The sequence below is a fragment of the Chrysemys picta genome, chromosome 4 (assembly GCF_011386835.1).
Source record: "Chrysemys picta bellii isolate R12L10 chromosome 4, ASM1138683v2, whole genome shotgun sequence".
NCBI lineage: Eukaryota > Metazoa > Chordata > Testudines > Emydidae > Chrysemys > Chrysemys picta.
This window is the reverse complement of record NC_088794.1, coordinates 115,120,345-115,135,496: the sequence shown is the minus strand read 5'-3', so window position 1 is coordinate 115,135,496 and position 15,152 is coordinate 115,120,345. Positions and strand designations below refer to the sequence as shown.

The 15,152-nt window shown below is 47.8% G+C and overlaps 1 protein-coding gene across 7 annotated transcripts; it reads right to left on the bottom strand.

Moving 5' to 3' along the window:
* Positions 1–2,264: 2,264 nt before the first annotated feature.
* Positions 2,265–15,043, bottom strand: SAMD15 (sterile alpha motif domain containing 15). 7 transcript variants are annotated; one of them, XM_065593417.1, is made up of 4 exons: positions 14,849–14,986; positions 14,268–14,366; positions 10,868–13,883; positions 9,744–10,319 (listed from the first exon to the last, which is right to left on the bottom strand). In XM_065593417.1, exons 3-4 carry the CDS (start codon positions 11,406–11,408, stop codon positions 9,850–9,852), a joined length of 1,011 nt encoding a protein of 336 aa, XP_065449489.1. In that variant the 5' UTR covers positions 11,409–13,883; positions 14,268–14,366; positions 14,849–14,986; the 3' UTR covers positions 9,744–9,849. The 7 variants fall into 7 exon arrangements, with proteins under 7 accessions (XP_065449493.1, XP_065449489.1, XP_065449487.1 ...); XM_065593421.1 differs by lacking the exons at positions 9,744–10,319; positions 10,868–13,883 and adding an exon at positions 2,265–3,192 and having other exon boundaries at positions 14,849–15,043; XM_065593415.1 differs by having other exon boundaries at positions 10,868–14,366.
* Between the last annotated feature and the right edge of the window lie 109 nt (positions 15,044–15,152).

The following is a 15,152-nucleotide window of genomic DNA, read 5'->3' as shown; positions in this document are numbered from 1 at the left end:
GAGGACAGCAACAGTGGGGTTCGTTGCCCGGAGTGCTTCACGCCAATAAACATACCGGGGTGGAGAAACAATCAAAGTTTATTTGAGATCTCAAAGTGGTGCAAGGAGACAGGCAAGTCTCAAATCAAGCACACCAGCAAAAACAGTTTCTCTCTTCTTTATACATTTTACAACTAAGGCCCCCCCCTCTCCCCCTCTCTATCACCCCTCTACTCCCCCTCCCCTCTCTACTGAAGGCATGTTTATACATTTAAGCAATTAAATCATTCTAGGGCTATAAATCTAGCTTGTTAGTAACTTCTCCCTAAACTGTTATTTGGTCCTGTTTACCCTTAGTTTATTACCCCTTCCCCAGCTAGAAACATGCAAACCTCATCATTATTGTTTGGTACCTGGTATGAACAAGGTCGTAATTGCTAACTGGCTATTTACACATTCCAATTCCTGTCCTTGGTTGTTGAGGTCGATCAGAGTTAAACATGGAAGGACAGAGTTTAAACATGGAAGAACTTTGGCTCAGGCAGGCCTAGTAACCCCAACAGGGGCTTGGAACCAGCGTGAACTAGCAGCCCCCTATCAGCTCCCCACTCCCCTAAGTTCCCTGTGCAGCAGCTGCCTGCAGTTCAGCTGTGTCCCTCCCCCCACTGCCATGTGCTGCTCCTGCCCTCTGCCTTGGAGCTGCTCCCCGAGCCTCCTGCTTGCTGTGCAGGGGGGAGGGAAGGAAGAGTGGGGCTAATGTCAGGGTGTCCCCCTCTTCCCTGCTCTTGCACCCCACTTACCCCATCTTCCAGAGCAGGGGGGACAGACCAGGACTCAGGACAGAGGGAGCTTGCAGCAGCTGCCTATCAGCAAGCTGATCTAATTAACAAGGCAGTGTACTTAAGGGAAATGTGCATATCTCCCTCCATTCCTGCTGCCTTGTGTAGAGAGAGAGTTAACCCTTGAGGGCTCAGCCAATTGCTAGTTCATCATTAGCAGTAAGGGAAATATCCCACCCTCTGACTCCTCCACCTCAACCAAGCTTCACAATCGTCATCACTGTGTACCAGTATTAAATTGTTTATTTAAAACTTATACTCTGTGTGTGTGTATGTATATATGTTTGTATATGTATATATGTGTGTGATTTTTTTCACCAGACTAAATAAATAAATTTTATATATATATGTCTTTTGTCTGGTGAAAAAAATTTCCCTGGAACCTAACCCCCTCATTTACATTAATCCTTATGGGGAAATTGGATGCGCTTAACATTGTTTCGCTTAAAATCACATTTTTCAGGAACATAACTACAGCGTTAAGTGAGGAGTTACTGTATTAGGGTCCCTGGGCTGGAGCCCGGAGTAGAGGGTGGGCCCGGCCTCCCCGATTAATCAGTGAGACTGGGAGACAACAGAGACTGTGCGAGGGAGGGTTGCTTCTCCTCACCTCCCTTGCTGGCTTATGATGAAAATGGCTCAGTAGGCTGTGACCCTTGCCTCTAGAGAGAGAAGGGCTACGGGGGGGAGGGGGTCACAGTGAGCCTCTGAGGCTAGCGAAATCCGCCAGAAAGCATGGGACCCACTGAGACAAGGACAGAGCTTTGTCACACCATCTGCAGTCTTGCCTATCTTGTGGCCACATACAGGTCTTGGTAACACCTTCACAGAACATGAGTTGGCTACTGCTAAAATCTTTGGGGTCTCCCACTTTTACATGTGGTAGCTCTGAGTCCTCTCTCTGGAAAGGGTCACTGTTCAACAAAGTATTGAAGTCAGTGGCCCAACAAGCATGGCTGTTACTGAACAGTCCTGGAACCTAACAGTGATGACTGACTGTCTGTCCCAGAGCGAGATGAGGAAAAAGTGGGAATTTGCGCTGCTTGCTCTTTAAATGTTCACAGTAACACTGCAGATTCCACTAATCAGTGCATGCTTTTGTTTGTTTTAGTTTTCTATTAAACCTGCTTGCCTGGGAAGTTAGCACTCTGCCAGATAACTGCTTTATTTCAATCCAAGCTCACTTATTAAAATGGCATTTTGTCCTAAGACCTCAATTCAGAGTGTTGGGCACATTCACTTTCTGTAGCATTTTTGACAGGTAAGCAGGAGAGCAGCCGTACAGTGGCTGCAGTCCCACCACATTGGGTTTTGAACTAATAAGATCTCACACACTAAAGAGGATTGTACCTGTTCGCTATTTGGACTGGGGATCAAGGAAATCCCTGCTGCTGCTGCTGCAGAAAATGGTAGTGATGATTCAGTAGGAAGCATTTTTTCCTTTCAGTCAGAATTGAACCACCACTTAATCATAGTGCCAGGAGCTGCCTTGCTGCTGAAAGTGTTGATGAGACCTAAAAGTGTAGGATGAGATGTAAAACCAAAATCCTAACCATGTAAAAGATTGCATGATACTTCTCTCCATGAGGAAAGGGATTCCTGCATTATATAGTTTGTAGAGCATCTTGAGATCCTTTACAACACAAGGCACTATATCATAAGGAAATTATTATATACATCACTTAACTCTTTAAACTTATTTCTGTGTGTGGGAGCAGTGAATGAGGTCAGCTGGATCTGTAATGGCAAAGACTAGAGTTTGGGGAAAAGCCTTATAATCTATCACCTGAGCTTGAGGAAAGCGGTGTCAGTGAAAGGTGATTAAGATTTATCTATGGTCTAGGTGATAACATGTGAAGTAGCAGCAGTTGATAGGTATTTAGACATGACTGAGCCTCACAGAGCTCCTGCAATGGGGGAAAAAGGGAACCTTTAGGATAATATAACTGAACTAATGAGTTTGGCACCTGGCAATATCCCAGAGGGGTTTCTTTAGGAGTAGAAGTTTAAATGGCAAGCGTGTTCAAGGGAGGGACTGTGCATGGCTGAGCATACTGTCAGCACTAAACAAATCACAGTATCGATGTGCCTTTCTTTAATCCGGAGAGGATGGAATTGTAGCTTCTTGAACAAAGAAGGCGAGGGCGTCTGCTTTCACAGCAGTCTGGGCTTTTTACAAAGGTGGAATTGTAGCATATGGCTCTAATCCTGCTTCTTGGACAAACTGAGAGAAGGTGAGGGCATCAGCTTTTGCACCAGTTGGGGCTTTGTGTTCTAGAAACAAGCCCAGGTTGTCCCTGTAAGGGAGGGCAATGCTTCTGCTCCAGAGAGGCTCCTCAATCCCCAGCAGCTCTCGCACATGCCATGAAATCTCCTGAAATGCAAGAGGAAACATAAGGGAGCCTATTCTTAGTGGGGTGGCTACATTGATAGAGCTCTGTAGTGTAGAGCTGCACAGAAAAGAACTTCTGCCGTTTCTCGTTTCAGAATGTTTTCCTTTCCATAATGTAGGAGCTGGAGAGTGATCTGGCAAGATGAGTCCAATGTGCAGTTATGATTAGAAAAGAGATTATGTAAAAACAGAACATTCTGATTACTCCAGGGATTTACTGTGTGTTAGAGTCAGAGCTGCTGCCTTTTTTGCCCCAAACAGGTTTTTTTTTTTTTTTTTTTTACTACTATTAGTGCTTGCAGAGCAAACACAGCTATGGGTGAGTGAGCGGGATTCTTTCTTCTCTGCCTACTACAGCATCATCAACACTCTGCTAAATTGTGTCTGTAGAATTTTTATTACTGATGAGAATACAAGAGGCAGAAAGGCCCAGATGGATCAGCAGTGGCACTGTTCACTAGAAAAATTATCTGACTTGTAACCTGAGCTAGCTGGATCTGGAACCATCAGTGGGAGGAGCCTGACTATAATTTTTAATATAGTCACTTTTCAGAATATAAATCTTGTCTTTTAAAACCTTGATCAATTCACCTTTCGTGTTTCTAATCAGTTTTACTATTTGCTAAACCACATCCCATCATGCAGTTTCAAGTGGGAGGCTGTTAGGGTCTTCTACCTGGTACTCTGGGTACCTTTTGATATGATTTAAAATAACACAACTAGAACAAAAACAGCAGCAACCTGGAGAAACTCCAGCAAACCCCCAGCCCTAATGCAATCCCTTCAACAGGACTTCACCACCAACATTCCACTCCTTGTAAACTGTAAAAGGCTTGAACAGTAAGGTTCTACAGTTCAACTGGTGCTCTCATAATCACTTCTAGCAAGTAGCCGGGTTTTGGTTACATACAGGCTTGCTGTGGTGTCTGAGTGTCATATACACAGGATTATAGCCTCACTGCAGCATCAATCAGAAATTGGGTTAGGTTCAGAGAGGAGACTCATTGAAAAACCTATGTGGGTCAGATTCTGCTCTTGGCTATACCAGCATCACTCCTTTGTACTCAGTGGAGTGATTTTCAATTTGTAACAGTATAGCTAAGAGCTGAATCTATGTGTCTTCAGTAATAACAAAGGAAACCAGGAAGATAATGGCCAAGGGTGGGGTTCTCAAAAATGCATATATTCCACTCTCTATCTGTGGGACACAGGTTCCTAACTCACATAGGTGCTTTTAAAAATATTACCCCAAGTTCATTTTGCTCTGACTATACATTAGAACTAAAGGGTTAGAACTGTTCAGCCAGTCAAGAGTTAAGATTGGCCCAAATGCTTGGTGCTTTACAGCCTAAAGAAAACAATGTTCAAATTCCTTCCATGGTGCATAAAGATTTTATCTCTTGTTGCTTGTGAGCTGCAAACTGTTTGAATTTCCAGCTCATGCCCTGTGATGGAGGCAACCGTGGATAATGAAGATATGAAACAAAATTGTTATGGCTCTGCAAAAGCAGCCTATGGCCCATTTAAAGTTCAGTACCCTCTAGCTCATGAGGATGCAGCTAGCCAGGCAATGTACACATGCAGTCAAAGAATAAGAATCATGCCTAGTGGATTTAAAGTCCTTTTCAAACAATCCCCACAGCCTCACTATGAGATTGGGAAAGGATTTTACCCATTTTATAGGTGGGTAACTGATGTAAAGAGAGGTTGTTGCCCAAATTTTCAAACTCGGGTGTTTAAAGTTAGGCATCTAAATCAGTTACATGATTTTCAGAGGTGCTGAATGATTTAAACAGCTGCAGCTCACAATGCGCATATATGGAACCCAGGTCACTTATGTGCCTAACAATATGGAATTAAATGTCTATGTTTAAATACCCACTTTTGAAAAATCTGGGTTAAGAAACTTGTTCAAGGTTACACAGAGTCAGTGGCAGAGCCAGAACTCACAAGATCCAGGCTCGCTGTCCTGTTTTCTAGTCACTTGATTATATAAAAACCTCAGTTAAGACCCCTGAAAAGGAAGACAGCTAGGGGCTCAGCTTTATGTAAGTAATGGGAATGGGGTGATTTAGCAATCAAGTTGCAAACCCCGAGAAGATAATAAGGTGACAAATTACAGTCAGCATGGAATTGTCAAGAACAAATCATGTCAAACCAACCTAATAGCCTTCTTTGACAGTTCACAACCCTTGTGAATAGGGGGAAGTGGTAGATGTGGTATATCTTGACTTAAGTAAGGCTTTTGATAGTGTCTCACATGACCTTCTCATAAACAAACTAGGGTAATACAACCTAGATGGAGATGCAATAAGGTGGGTGCATAACTGGTTGGAAAACCCTTCCCAGAGAGTAATCAGTGGCTCACAGTCAAGCTAGAGGGGCATATAAAGTGGGGTCCTGCAAGGATCAGTTCTGGGTCCAGTTCTATTCAATATCTTCATCAATGATTTAGATAATAGCATAGAGGGTACACTTATATAGTTTGCGGATGATACCAAGCTGGGAGGGGTTGCAAGTACTTTAGGGGATAGGATTACAATTCAAAATGACCTGGACAAACTGGAGAAATGGTCTGAAATAAATAGGATTAAATTCAATAAGGACAAATGCAAAGTACTTCACTTAGGAAGGAACAATCAGTTGTACACGTACAAAATCGGAAATGAGTGCCTAGGAAGGAGTACTGCAGAAAGGGATCTGGGGGTCCTAGTGGATCACAAGCTAAATATGAGTCAACATTGTAACACTGTTGCAAAAAAAGCAAACATCATTCTGGGCTGTATTAGCAGGAGTGTTATAAGAAAGCCACAAGAAGTAATTCTTCTGCTCTACTCCGCACCGATTAGGCCTCAACTGGAGTATTGTGGCCGGTACTGGGTGCCACATTTCAGGAAAGATGTGGACAAACTGAAGAAAGTCCAGAGAAGAGCAACAAAAATGATTAAAGATCTAGAAAACATGACCTATGAGGGACCTATTGGCTGTGTTTAGTCTGGAGAAGAGAAGACTTAGAAGGGTATGATAACAGTTCTCAAATACATAAAAGATTGTTACAAGGAGGAGGGAGACAAATTAATCTCCTTAACCTCTGAGGCTAGGGGTATGTCTACACTACGAAATTAGTTCGAATTTATAGAAGCCGGTTTTATTGAAATCGGTTGTATACAGCCGATTGTGTATGTCCACACATAAAATGCTCTAGGTGCTCTAGTCGGCAGACCGCGTCCACAGTACGAGGCTAGCGTCGACTTCCGGAGCATTGCACTATGGGTAGCTATCCCACAGCTATCCCACAGTTCCCGCAGTCTCCGCCACCCCTTGGAATTCTGGGTTGAGATCCCAATGCCCGGATGATGCAAAACAGTGTCGCGGGCGGTTCTGGGTACATGTCGTCAGGCCCCTCCCTCCCCCGTCACAGCAACGGCAGACAATAGATTCGCGCCTTTTTATCTGGGTTACCTGGGTTACCTGTGCAGACAACATGGAGCCCGCTCAGCACAGCTGAGCTCACCGTCACCATATGTCCTCTTGGTGCCGGCAGACGTGGGACTGCATTGCTACACAGCAGCAGCTGCTAACTGCCTTTTGGCGGTAGACGGTGCAGTAGACTGGTAGCCTTCATCGGCGATCTGGGTGCTGGCAGCCGTGGGGCTTGCCTTTTGGCAGTAAATGGTGTATTATGACTGTTAGCCGGCCTATTACAAGTCGGGTCATCGCACGTTAGCAGAGTCTTCCCCGAGCAGCCGATTGTGCAATAGGCCTGAAGACCATCGTCATACACTGCCCCGTATTTGCTGCCAAGCACCCAGAAAGATGCCGAGGGCTATCAGTCACGCTGCACCGTCGTCTTAAGATGTAAAAAAATAGATTTTCTCTGTATTCATTTGCTTCCCCCTCCCTCCGTCAAATCAACGGCCTGCTAAGCCCAGGGTTTTCAGTTTAATCTTTGGGGGGGACCACTCTGTGACAGTTGTTTGTGTCTCTCCCTGATGCACAGCCACCGTTCTTTATTTTAATTCCCTGTGCCTGTACGCCATGTCGTCACTCGGCCCCCCTCCCTCCTTCCCCTAGGCCGTCAGATACTACGTTTGCGCCACAGCTCGAGCCGAGAAGCGGTTCGCGCCTTTTCTTTGAATTCTGGGTTGAGATCCCAATGCCCGGATGATGCAAAACAGTGTCGCGGGCGGTTCTGGGTACATGTCGTCAGGCCCCTCCCCCCTCGTCACAGCAACGGCAGACAATAGATTCGCGCCTATTTACCTGGGTTACCTGTGCAGACAACATACCACGGCAAGCATGGAGCCCGCTCAGCTCAGCTGAGCTCACCGTCACCATATGTCCTCTGGGTGCCGGCAGACGTGGGACTGCATTGCTACACAGCAGCAGCTGCTAACTGCCTTTTGGCGGTAGACAGTGTAGCATGAGTGATAGCCGTGGGGCTGGCAGCCGTAGTGCTGCATTGCACCAGCCCCTTCCAGGCGATGGTATATTATGACTGGTACCCATCATCGTCATACTGGTATGGCTGTCAATCATGGCCACCTGGGCAGACATGCTACTGTTTTGATGATGACGGTTACCAGTCATAATATACTATTTTCTGCCAATTGCCCAGTATTGTCTGCTAAGCACCCAGAAGAGGCCGAGGGCGATGCTGGGTGCTGGCGGACGTGGGGCTGGCAGACGTGGGGCTGCATTGCTACACAGCAGCAGCCCCTTGCCTTTTGGCAGATGATGGTATTTTATGATTGGTACCCGTCGTCGTCGTATTGGTATGGCTGTCACTCATGCTGCAGCGTCGGCTGCCACCTTAAGATGTAAAAAATAGATTTGTTCTGTGTTCATTTGCTTCCCCTTCCTCCGTGAAATCAACGGCCTGCTAAGCCCAGGGTTTCCAGTTTAATCTTTAGGGGCACCATTCTGTGTGACAGTTGTTTGTGTTTCTCCCTGTTCCTGTACCTGTACGCCATGTCGTCACTCGGCCCTCCCTCCCTCCCTCCCTCCCTCCCGCCCTCCTTCTCCTGGTCCATCAGATACTACTTTCGCGCCTTTTTTCTGACCAGGCGCCATAGCTAGCACTGGGATCATGGAGCCCGCTCAGATCACCGCGGCAATTATGAGCACTATGAACACCACGCGCATTGTCCTGGAGTATATGCAGAGCCAGAACATGCCAAGGCGAAACCCGGACCAGGCGAGGAGGCGATTGCAGCGCGGCGACGAGAGTGATGAGGAAATTGACATGGCCATAGACCTCTCACAAGGCACAGGCCCCAGCAATGTGGAAATCATGGTGTTACTGGGGCAGGTTGATACCGTGGAACGCCGATTCTGGGCCCGGGAAACAAGCACAGACTGGTGGGACCACATCGTGCTGCAGGTATGGGACGATTCCCAGTGGCTGCGAAACTTTCGCATGCGTAAGGGCACTTTCATGGAACTTTGTGACTTGCTTTCCCCTGCCCTGAAACGCCAGGATACCAAGATGAGAGCAGCCCTCACAGTTGAGAAGCGAGTGGCGATAGCCCTGTGGAAGCTTGCAACGCCAGACAGCTACCGGTCAGTCGGGAATCAATTTGGAGTGGGCAAATCTACTGTGGGGGCTGCTGTGATCCAATTTGCCAGGGCAATGAAAGACCTGGTGATAGCAAGGGTAGTGACTCTGGGCAACGTGCAGGCAATAGTGGATGGTTTTGCTGAAATGGGATTCCCAAACTGTGGCGGGGCCATAGACGGAACCCATATCCCTATCTTGTCACCGGAGCACCAAGCCACCGACTACGTAAACCGCAAGGGGTACTTTTCAATGCTGCTGCAAGCCCTGGTGGATCACAAGGGACGTTTCACCAACATCAACGTGGGATGGCCGGGAAAGGTACATGATGCTCGCGTCTTCAGGAACTCTGCTCTGTTTCGAAAGCTGGAGGAAGGGACTTTCTTCCCGGACCAGAAAGTGACCATTGGGGATGTTGAAATGCCTATCGTGATCCTTGGGGACCCAGCCTACCCCTTAATGCCATGGCTCATGAAGCCATACACAGGCAGCCTGGACAGGAGTCAGGACCTGTTCAACTACAGGCTGAGCAAGTGCCGAATGGTGGTGGAATGTGCATTTGGACGTTTAAAAGCGCGCTGGCGCAGCTTACTGACTCGCTCAGACCTCAGCGAAAAGAATATCCCCATTGTTATTGCTGCTTGCTGTGCGCTCCACAATATCTGTGAGAGTAAGGGGGAGACCTTTATGGCGGGGTGGGAGGTTGAGGCAACTCGCCTGGCCGCTGATTACACGCAGCCAGACACCAGGGCGGTTAGAGGAGCACAGCAGGGCGCGGTGCGCATCAGAGAAGCTTTGAAAATGAGTTTTGTGACTGGCCAGACTACTGTGTGAAACTTCTGTTTGTTTCTCCTTGATGAAACCTCCAAACCCCCCCCCCCCGACCCGGTTCACTCTACTTCCCTGTAAACCAACCACCCCACCCCACCCTCCCCTCCCGCTTGCAGAGGCAATAAAGTCATTGTTTTTTCACATTCATGCATTCTTTATTAGTTCCTTACAGAGGTAGGGGGATAATTGCCAAGGTAGCTGGGATGGGTGGGGGAGGAGGGATGGAAAAGGACATACTGCATTTTAAAACTTTAACTCTTATTGAAGCCCAGCCTTCTGATGCTTGGGCGATCATCTGGGGTGGAGTGACTGGGTGGACGGAGGCCCCCCCACCGTGTTCTTGGGCGTCTGGGTGAGGAGGCTATGGAACTTGGGGAGGAGGGCTGTTGGTTACACAGGGGCTGTAGCGGCGGTCTCTGCTCCTGCTGCCTTTCCTGCAACTCAACCATACGCTCGAGCATATCACTTTGATGCTCCAGCAGACGGAGCATTGCCTCTTGCCGTCTGTCTGCAAGCTGACGCCACCTATCGTCTTCAGCCCGCCACCTCTCCTCTCGTTCATGTTGGGCTTTTCTCATCTCCGACATTGACTGCCTCCACGCATTCTGCTGTGCTCTATCAGCGTGGGAGGACATCTGCAGCTCCGTGAACATCTCGTCCCTCGTCTTACGTTTTCTCTTTCTAATGTTCACGAGCCTCTGCGAAGGAGAAACATTTGCAGCTGGTGGAGGAGAAGGGAGAGGTGGTTAAAAAAGACACATTTTAGGGAACAATGGGTACACTCTTTCATTACAAGGTCGCATATTTCGGCTTGCAGGCAGCCATCGTAGGCCACAGTGTTTTGGCTTTTTTAACCTTCTTAACATGCGGGAAAGGTTGCAAACAGCAGCGCATTTCCCATATCAAGGATGAATTGGGTTGTCCATTTAAAATGGGGTTTCAATGTAAAAGGAGGGGGCTGCGGTTTCCCGGTTAACATGCGGCACAAACACAAGTAAACCCCCCCCCCCCCACACACACACACACGATTCTCTGGGATGATCACTTCACCCCTCCCCCCCACCGCGTGGTTAACAGCGGGGAACATTTCTGGTCAGAATAGCAGGAACGGGCGCCTCTGAATGTCCCCCTTAATAAAATCACCCCATTTCAACCAGGAGAGCTTTCTGGAGATGTCCCTGGAGGATTTCCGCTCCATCCCCATACACGTTAACAGACTTGCTTGCTTTTTTTTGTAATGTTTACAAATATTTACAAAGTTACACTCACCAGAGGTCTCCTGTGTGCCCTGAGGGTCTTGGGTGAGTTCGGGGGTTACTGGTTCCAGGTCCAGGGTCACAAACATATCCTGGCTGTTGGGGAAAACGGTTTCTCCGCTTCCTTGCTGCTGTGAGCTACCTACAGTACCTCCATCGTCATCTTCCTCGTTCCCCGAACCGTCTTCCCTGTGTGTTTCTCCAGTGAGAGAGTCATAGCACACGGTTGGGGTAGTGGTGGCTGCACCCCCTAGGATCGCATGCAGCTCCGCGTAGTAGCGGCAAGTTTGCGGCTCTGCCCCGGACCTTCCGTTTGCTTCTCTGGCTTTGTGGTAGGCTTGCCGTAGCTCCTTAATTTTCACGCGGCACTGCTGTGTGTCCCTGTTATGGCCTCGGTCCTTCATGGCCTTGGAGATCTTTTCTAATACTTTTCCATTTCTTTTACTGCTACGGAGTTCAGCTATCACTGCTTCATCTCCCCATATGGCGAGCAGATCTCGTACCTCCCGTTCGGTCCATGCTGGAGCTCTTTTGCGATCCTGGGAGGACTCCATGACGGTTACCTGTGCTGATGAGCTCTGCGTGGTCACCTGTGCTCTCCACGCTGGGCAAACAGGAAATGAAATTCAAACCTTCGCGGGTCTTTTCCTGTCTACCTGGTCAGTGCATCTGAGTTGAGAGCGCTGTCCAGAGCGGTCACAATGAAGCACTGTGGGATAGCTCCCGGAGGCCAATAACATCGAATTCCGTCCACACTACCCCAATTCCGACCCGCAAAGGCCGGTTTTATCGCTAATCCCCTCGTCGGAGGTGGTGTAAAGAAACCGGTTTAAAGGGCCCTTTAAGTCGAAAGAAAGGGCCTCGTTGTGTGGACGTGTCCAGGCTTAATTCGGTTTAACGCTGCTAAAGTCGACCTAAACCCGTAGTGTAGACCAGGCCTAGGACAAGAAGCAGTGGGCTTAAATTGCAGCAAGGGGGGGTTTAGGTTGGACATTAGGAAAAACTTCCTACTGTCAGGGTAGTTAAGCACCGAAATAAACTGCCCAGGGAGATTGTGGAATCTCCATCATTGGGGATTTTTAAAAGCAGGTTAGACAAACACCTGTAGGGATGGTCTAGATAATACTTAGTCCTGCCATGAGTGCAGGTGATTGGACTAGATGACCACTTGAGGTCCCTTCCAGTCCTATGATTCTATGTGTGTCTTAAAAAAACTTATTTTGTTAAAGGCTCTGCTGGTTTAGGTAATGTATTTTGGTTGGGCATACAGAAAACATAGTCACATTCAATTATAGCTAATGTTTTACCAGGTTAACTTTTTAATGCATTTCTCCTGCTGGAGCACTTGAATATTATTATTTAAGTCAATACTAGTTTCTCAGCCATGGACTGAAAGTGAGGAAAGAAGAGCCTGATGGTTAAAGTACAAGATAGAGACAGGATACCTCAGACTTGCTACATGACTCCGGGCAACTTCTTTCCTCTCTCACAACCCTATTTCAAAGTTGTGAAATGGGGATAGTAGTATCAGAGTTTCTGAGTTAACTGCACATCTGGACCCCTTGTGGCCTCCTCAGAGGCGCTCCGCATAGGTCTTAGGAATCACCTTTCTTGGGGTGAAATCCCATGATTTGCTCCCTCCAGATGGGGGGTCTTAGGCTGCAGACTCCTGCAATTCATTATGATCATCTCAGTCGGTCTTACTTCAGTTCAGTTCTGCTCTCTCAGCAGCAATGACAGGGTTATTCAGTGACCAGCCAGCTTTCATAAAACAATGTACCATTTATTCAGAAAAAAACTGTTTCAGAAAAAGTCAACAACAAGCAGTTTATATGCATGCCTGGCTTAGCAAGTGGTCATCTACCTTCCACTTCCACTTCAGGTCCACAGCAGAACCTGTCGCTCTTGGACACAGTCAACATGCCTGTCAGTTCTTGGATAGCATGTGAGTGATCCTCTCTTTAGGCCAGAGTTTATATTTTATACAGTTTCAAGTCCTTTGTTGTTTTAGGCCTTTTGAACCAGGTCAAACCAATCTGTGTTATTGCGGGGAGGAGGGCACAGTGAGGAGACTGTGAAACTTCAAAAGACTTGTTCCGGTATTGGGGAGTAGAATTAATTTCATCCCCTCCCTGGCCAGAGATTTTAGTTCCTGCAGGAAGCATTCCTTGTCTGACCCATTTAGCCAGGAATACAATCACTAGCAAGCCCATGAAGATACATATAACATTAATACAGTAGTGTTTGAATATTCCATGCTTCTGTCAGTTTCTATAGTATTTGTCACGAACAGTATCTCATGAGGGAGGCTGAAAATCTTTAACATCAATTTGCAGTTCTCTGATGCCTTCCATTCAAAGCTCTCAAAGTTCTCTTTTGAGTATTATCAGTACACATTCCTACCGTTGGGCCGTGCCTACGCACTCCATATTAGCTCAGAACCCTCTAGAAAGGCTCTGACCATTTGGGAGCTATATGGACCCTACCTTGAACCATGGAACATTTCATGTGAGACTGCATAAGGTGAAGCCTCTGTCCATCCCCAATGCAGCAAGTAAAAATTCCTTCTGGTCCTTCCTTATTAGCTGATTTTGGGATCCTTTAGATGGGGATTTTTGTACAGTTTTAATTAGTGAAGACTAGTTTGTTGATTTTAAAAAATGGGATTTTGTAGATCATTTCCCCCCCCATATACACATCTCTTCATTAAGTGGTAGGACATAGGTGGGCAAAACACTGGAGGTTTGACTGAACACCCAGAAATGCAGGTGTAGATCCAAACTTCCTGACCCTGCTTCTCCACTCTTACACCACTTTTACACTAGTGAACTTCCATTGACTTCAGAAGAATTACACCACACAAAACTGATGTAATGCAGTGAAGAATCACTATGTCTCCAAAGCTGGGTTGTAATTGTCAAACAAACAAGTGTTTGGACAAGATTTCTGTTGTTTCCTACTTGTGCACACACAGGAAGTACTGCCACAGCAGGCTTTCTTTCTCCTTTGTGGCCCTTCTGCCTCAGGTCCTAGATGGAAACCAGATGGGCATAAAGGCATGGAAATAATTTTTCTTTTAAAATACAACTTTTCTGAACTTCATAAAAGGTTTGGGGTCAGGGTTCATCTTGAATTTTACATAAAGCTTCGGGAAGATTCTTACTGCAGCCAAAACAGTGTGCCCAGTCCTTGTGAGAAAAATATTGTTGCATTCTGTGTACCACATCCGTCCAGGTCTTGGGCAGGTTCTAGTTGTCCTATTGAGCATGAGTATATAGAGCCTCCTATTATCATTAACAGAGCTGGAGCAGTGTTACATCTTGATGCAGGCAGAGAACAAACATGAACACTTGGAGAGGGGATGGGAAATTACACTCCTAATGGAGGAAGGCATCTCTGTGTGCGGCACTCACCTTCATGTGGTCAAAGTCCGTTATGCCCATCTGTGGCAGGTTTGAGCAGTTAACATGGATGAGTTTGCGGCCAGTGATGCAGTTAGTTGTAATGCAGTCCTGGCAGGAAAATCAGATGGAAACACTAGACAGCAGTGAGCAGTACTGCCAACCCCAAGCATTCAAAAACCAACATTTGTCAGCCTCCCCGCTGCCCAATCACGAGACTGGCGTAAAAGCAATGAGATCTTTAAAAATAATGGCTCCCCCCCTTCTGGGTTCTGAACCTTTGGGGGACGCTGGCTTTACTCTTCCCAGCTCTTCTCCGTCACCACCAGGGCTGGAAACTTGTCCTGAGTTTCCCAAGAACGCAGAGATCCTGGGTGCTCTTGATACCAGCTTCAGGGGCGCTGCCAGGCCGAGCAAGGGAAGCGGGAATTTCTCTCCAGCGAGGGCCTGCGGTTGCGCAGCCCGGTAGCGCCAAGCGATGGCACCGCGAGTGGGGTTAGTAACAGTCCGAGCTCGCCCCTCTCCGAGCCCCCAGCTGGCCGCGCAGCGCCCCGCTAGCTCACGGCCCCGCCCTCCTTGCCCCTGCCCCTCACCTCGTACTGAGGGAAGCCCAGCTGCCGAACCCACTCAGCCACCTCCAGGGGGCTCCAGGCGAGGCAGGCCGGGCCAGGCTGGGACTCGGATTCTTCGGGCCCCTGCTCGGACCCGGACTCCGGCTGAGGCCCGGTCTCCGATCCGGTTTCAGGCCCTGGCCCCCCGGGCCTCTCCTCCTCCGGGATCTGCTCCATCTTGGGCGGCTACGCCCCGCCATAGAGCCATAGCAACGCGTCGGAACAGTCTCCATGGAGACCTCCACTTCCGGGCGTCTGGCAGCTATTTCCTTCCCCGCCAGGCTGG

Bases quoted from the DNA above. Each gene is read 5' to 3' on its own strand.
- SAMD15 (XM_065593415.1), bottom strand. From the start codon at position 11,408: ATGGAGTCCTCCCAGGATCGCAAAAGAGCTCCAGCATGGACCGAACGG. The intron at 10,320-10,867 runs GTGAGTGTAACT...CTCCTCCACCAG, and splicing joins GGGCACACAGGAGACCTCTG to CTGCAAATGTTTCTCCTTCG.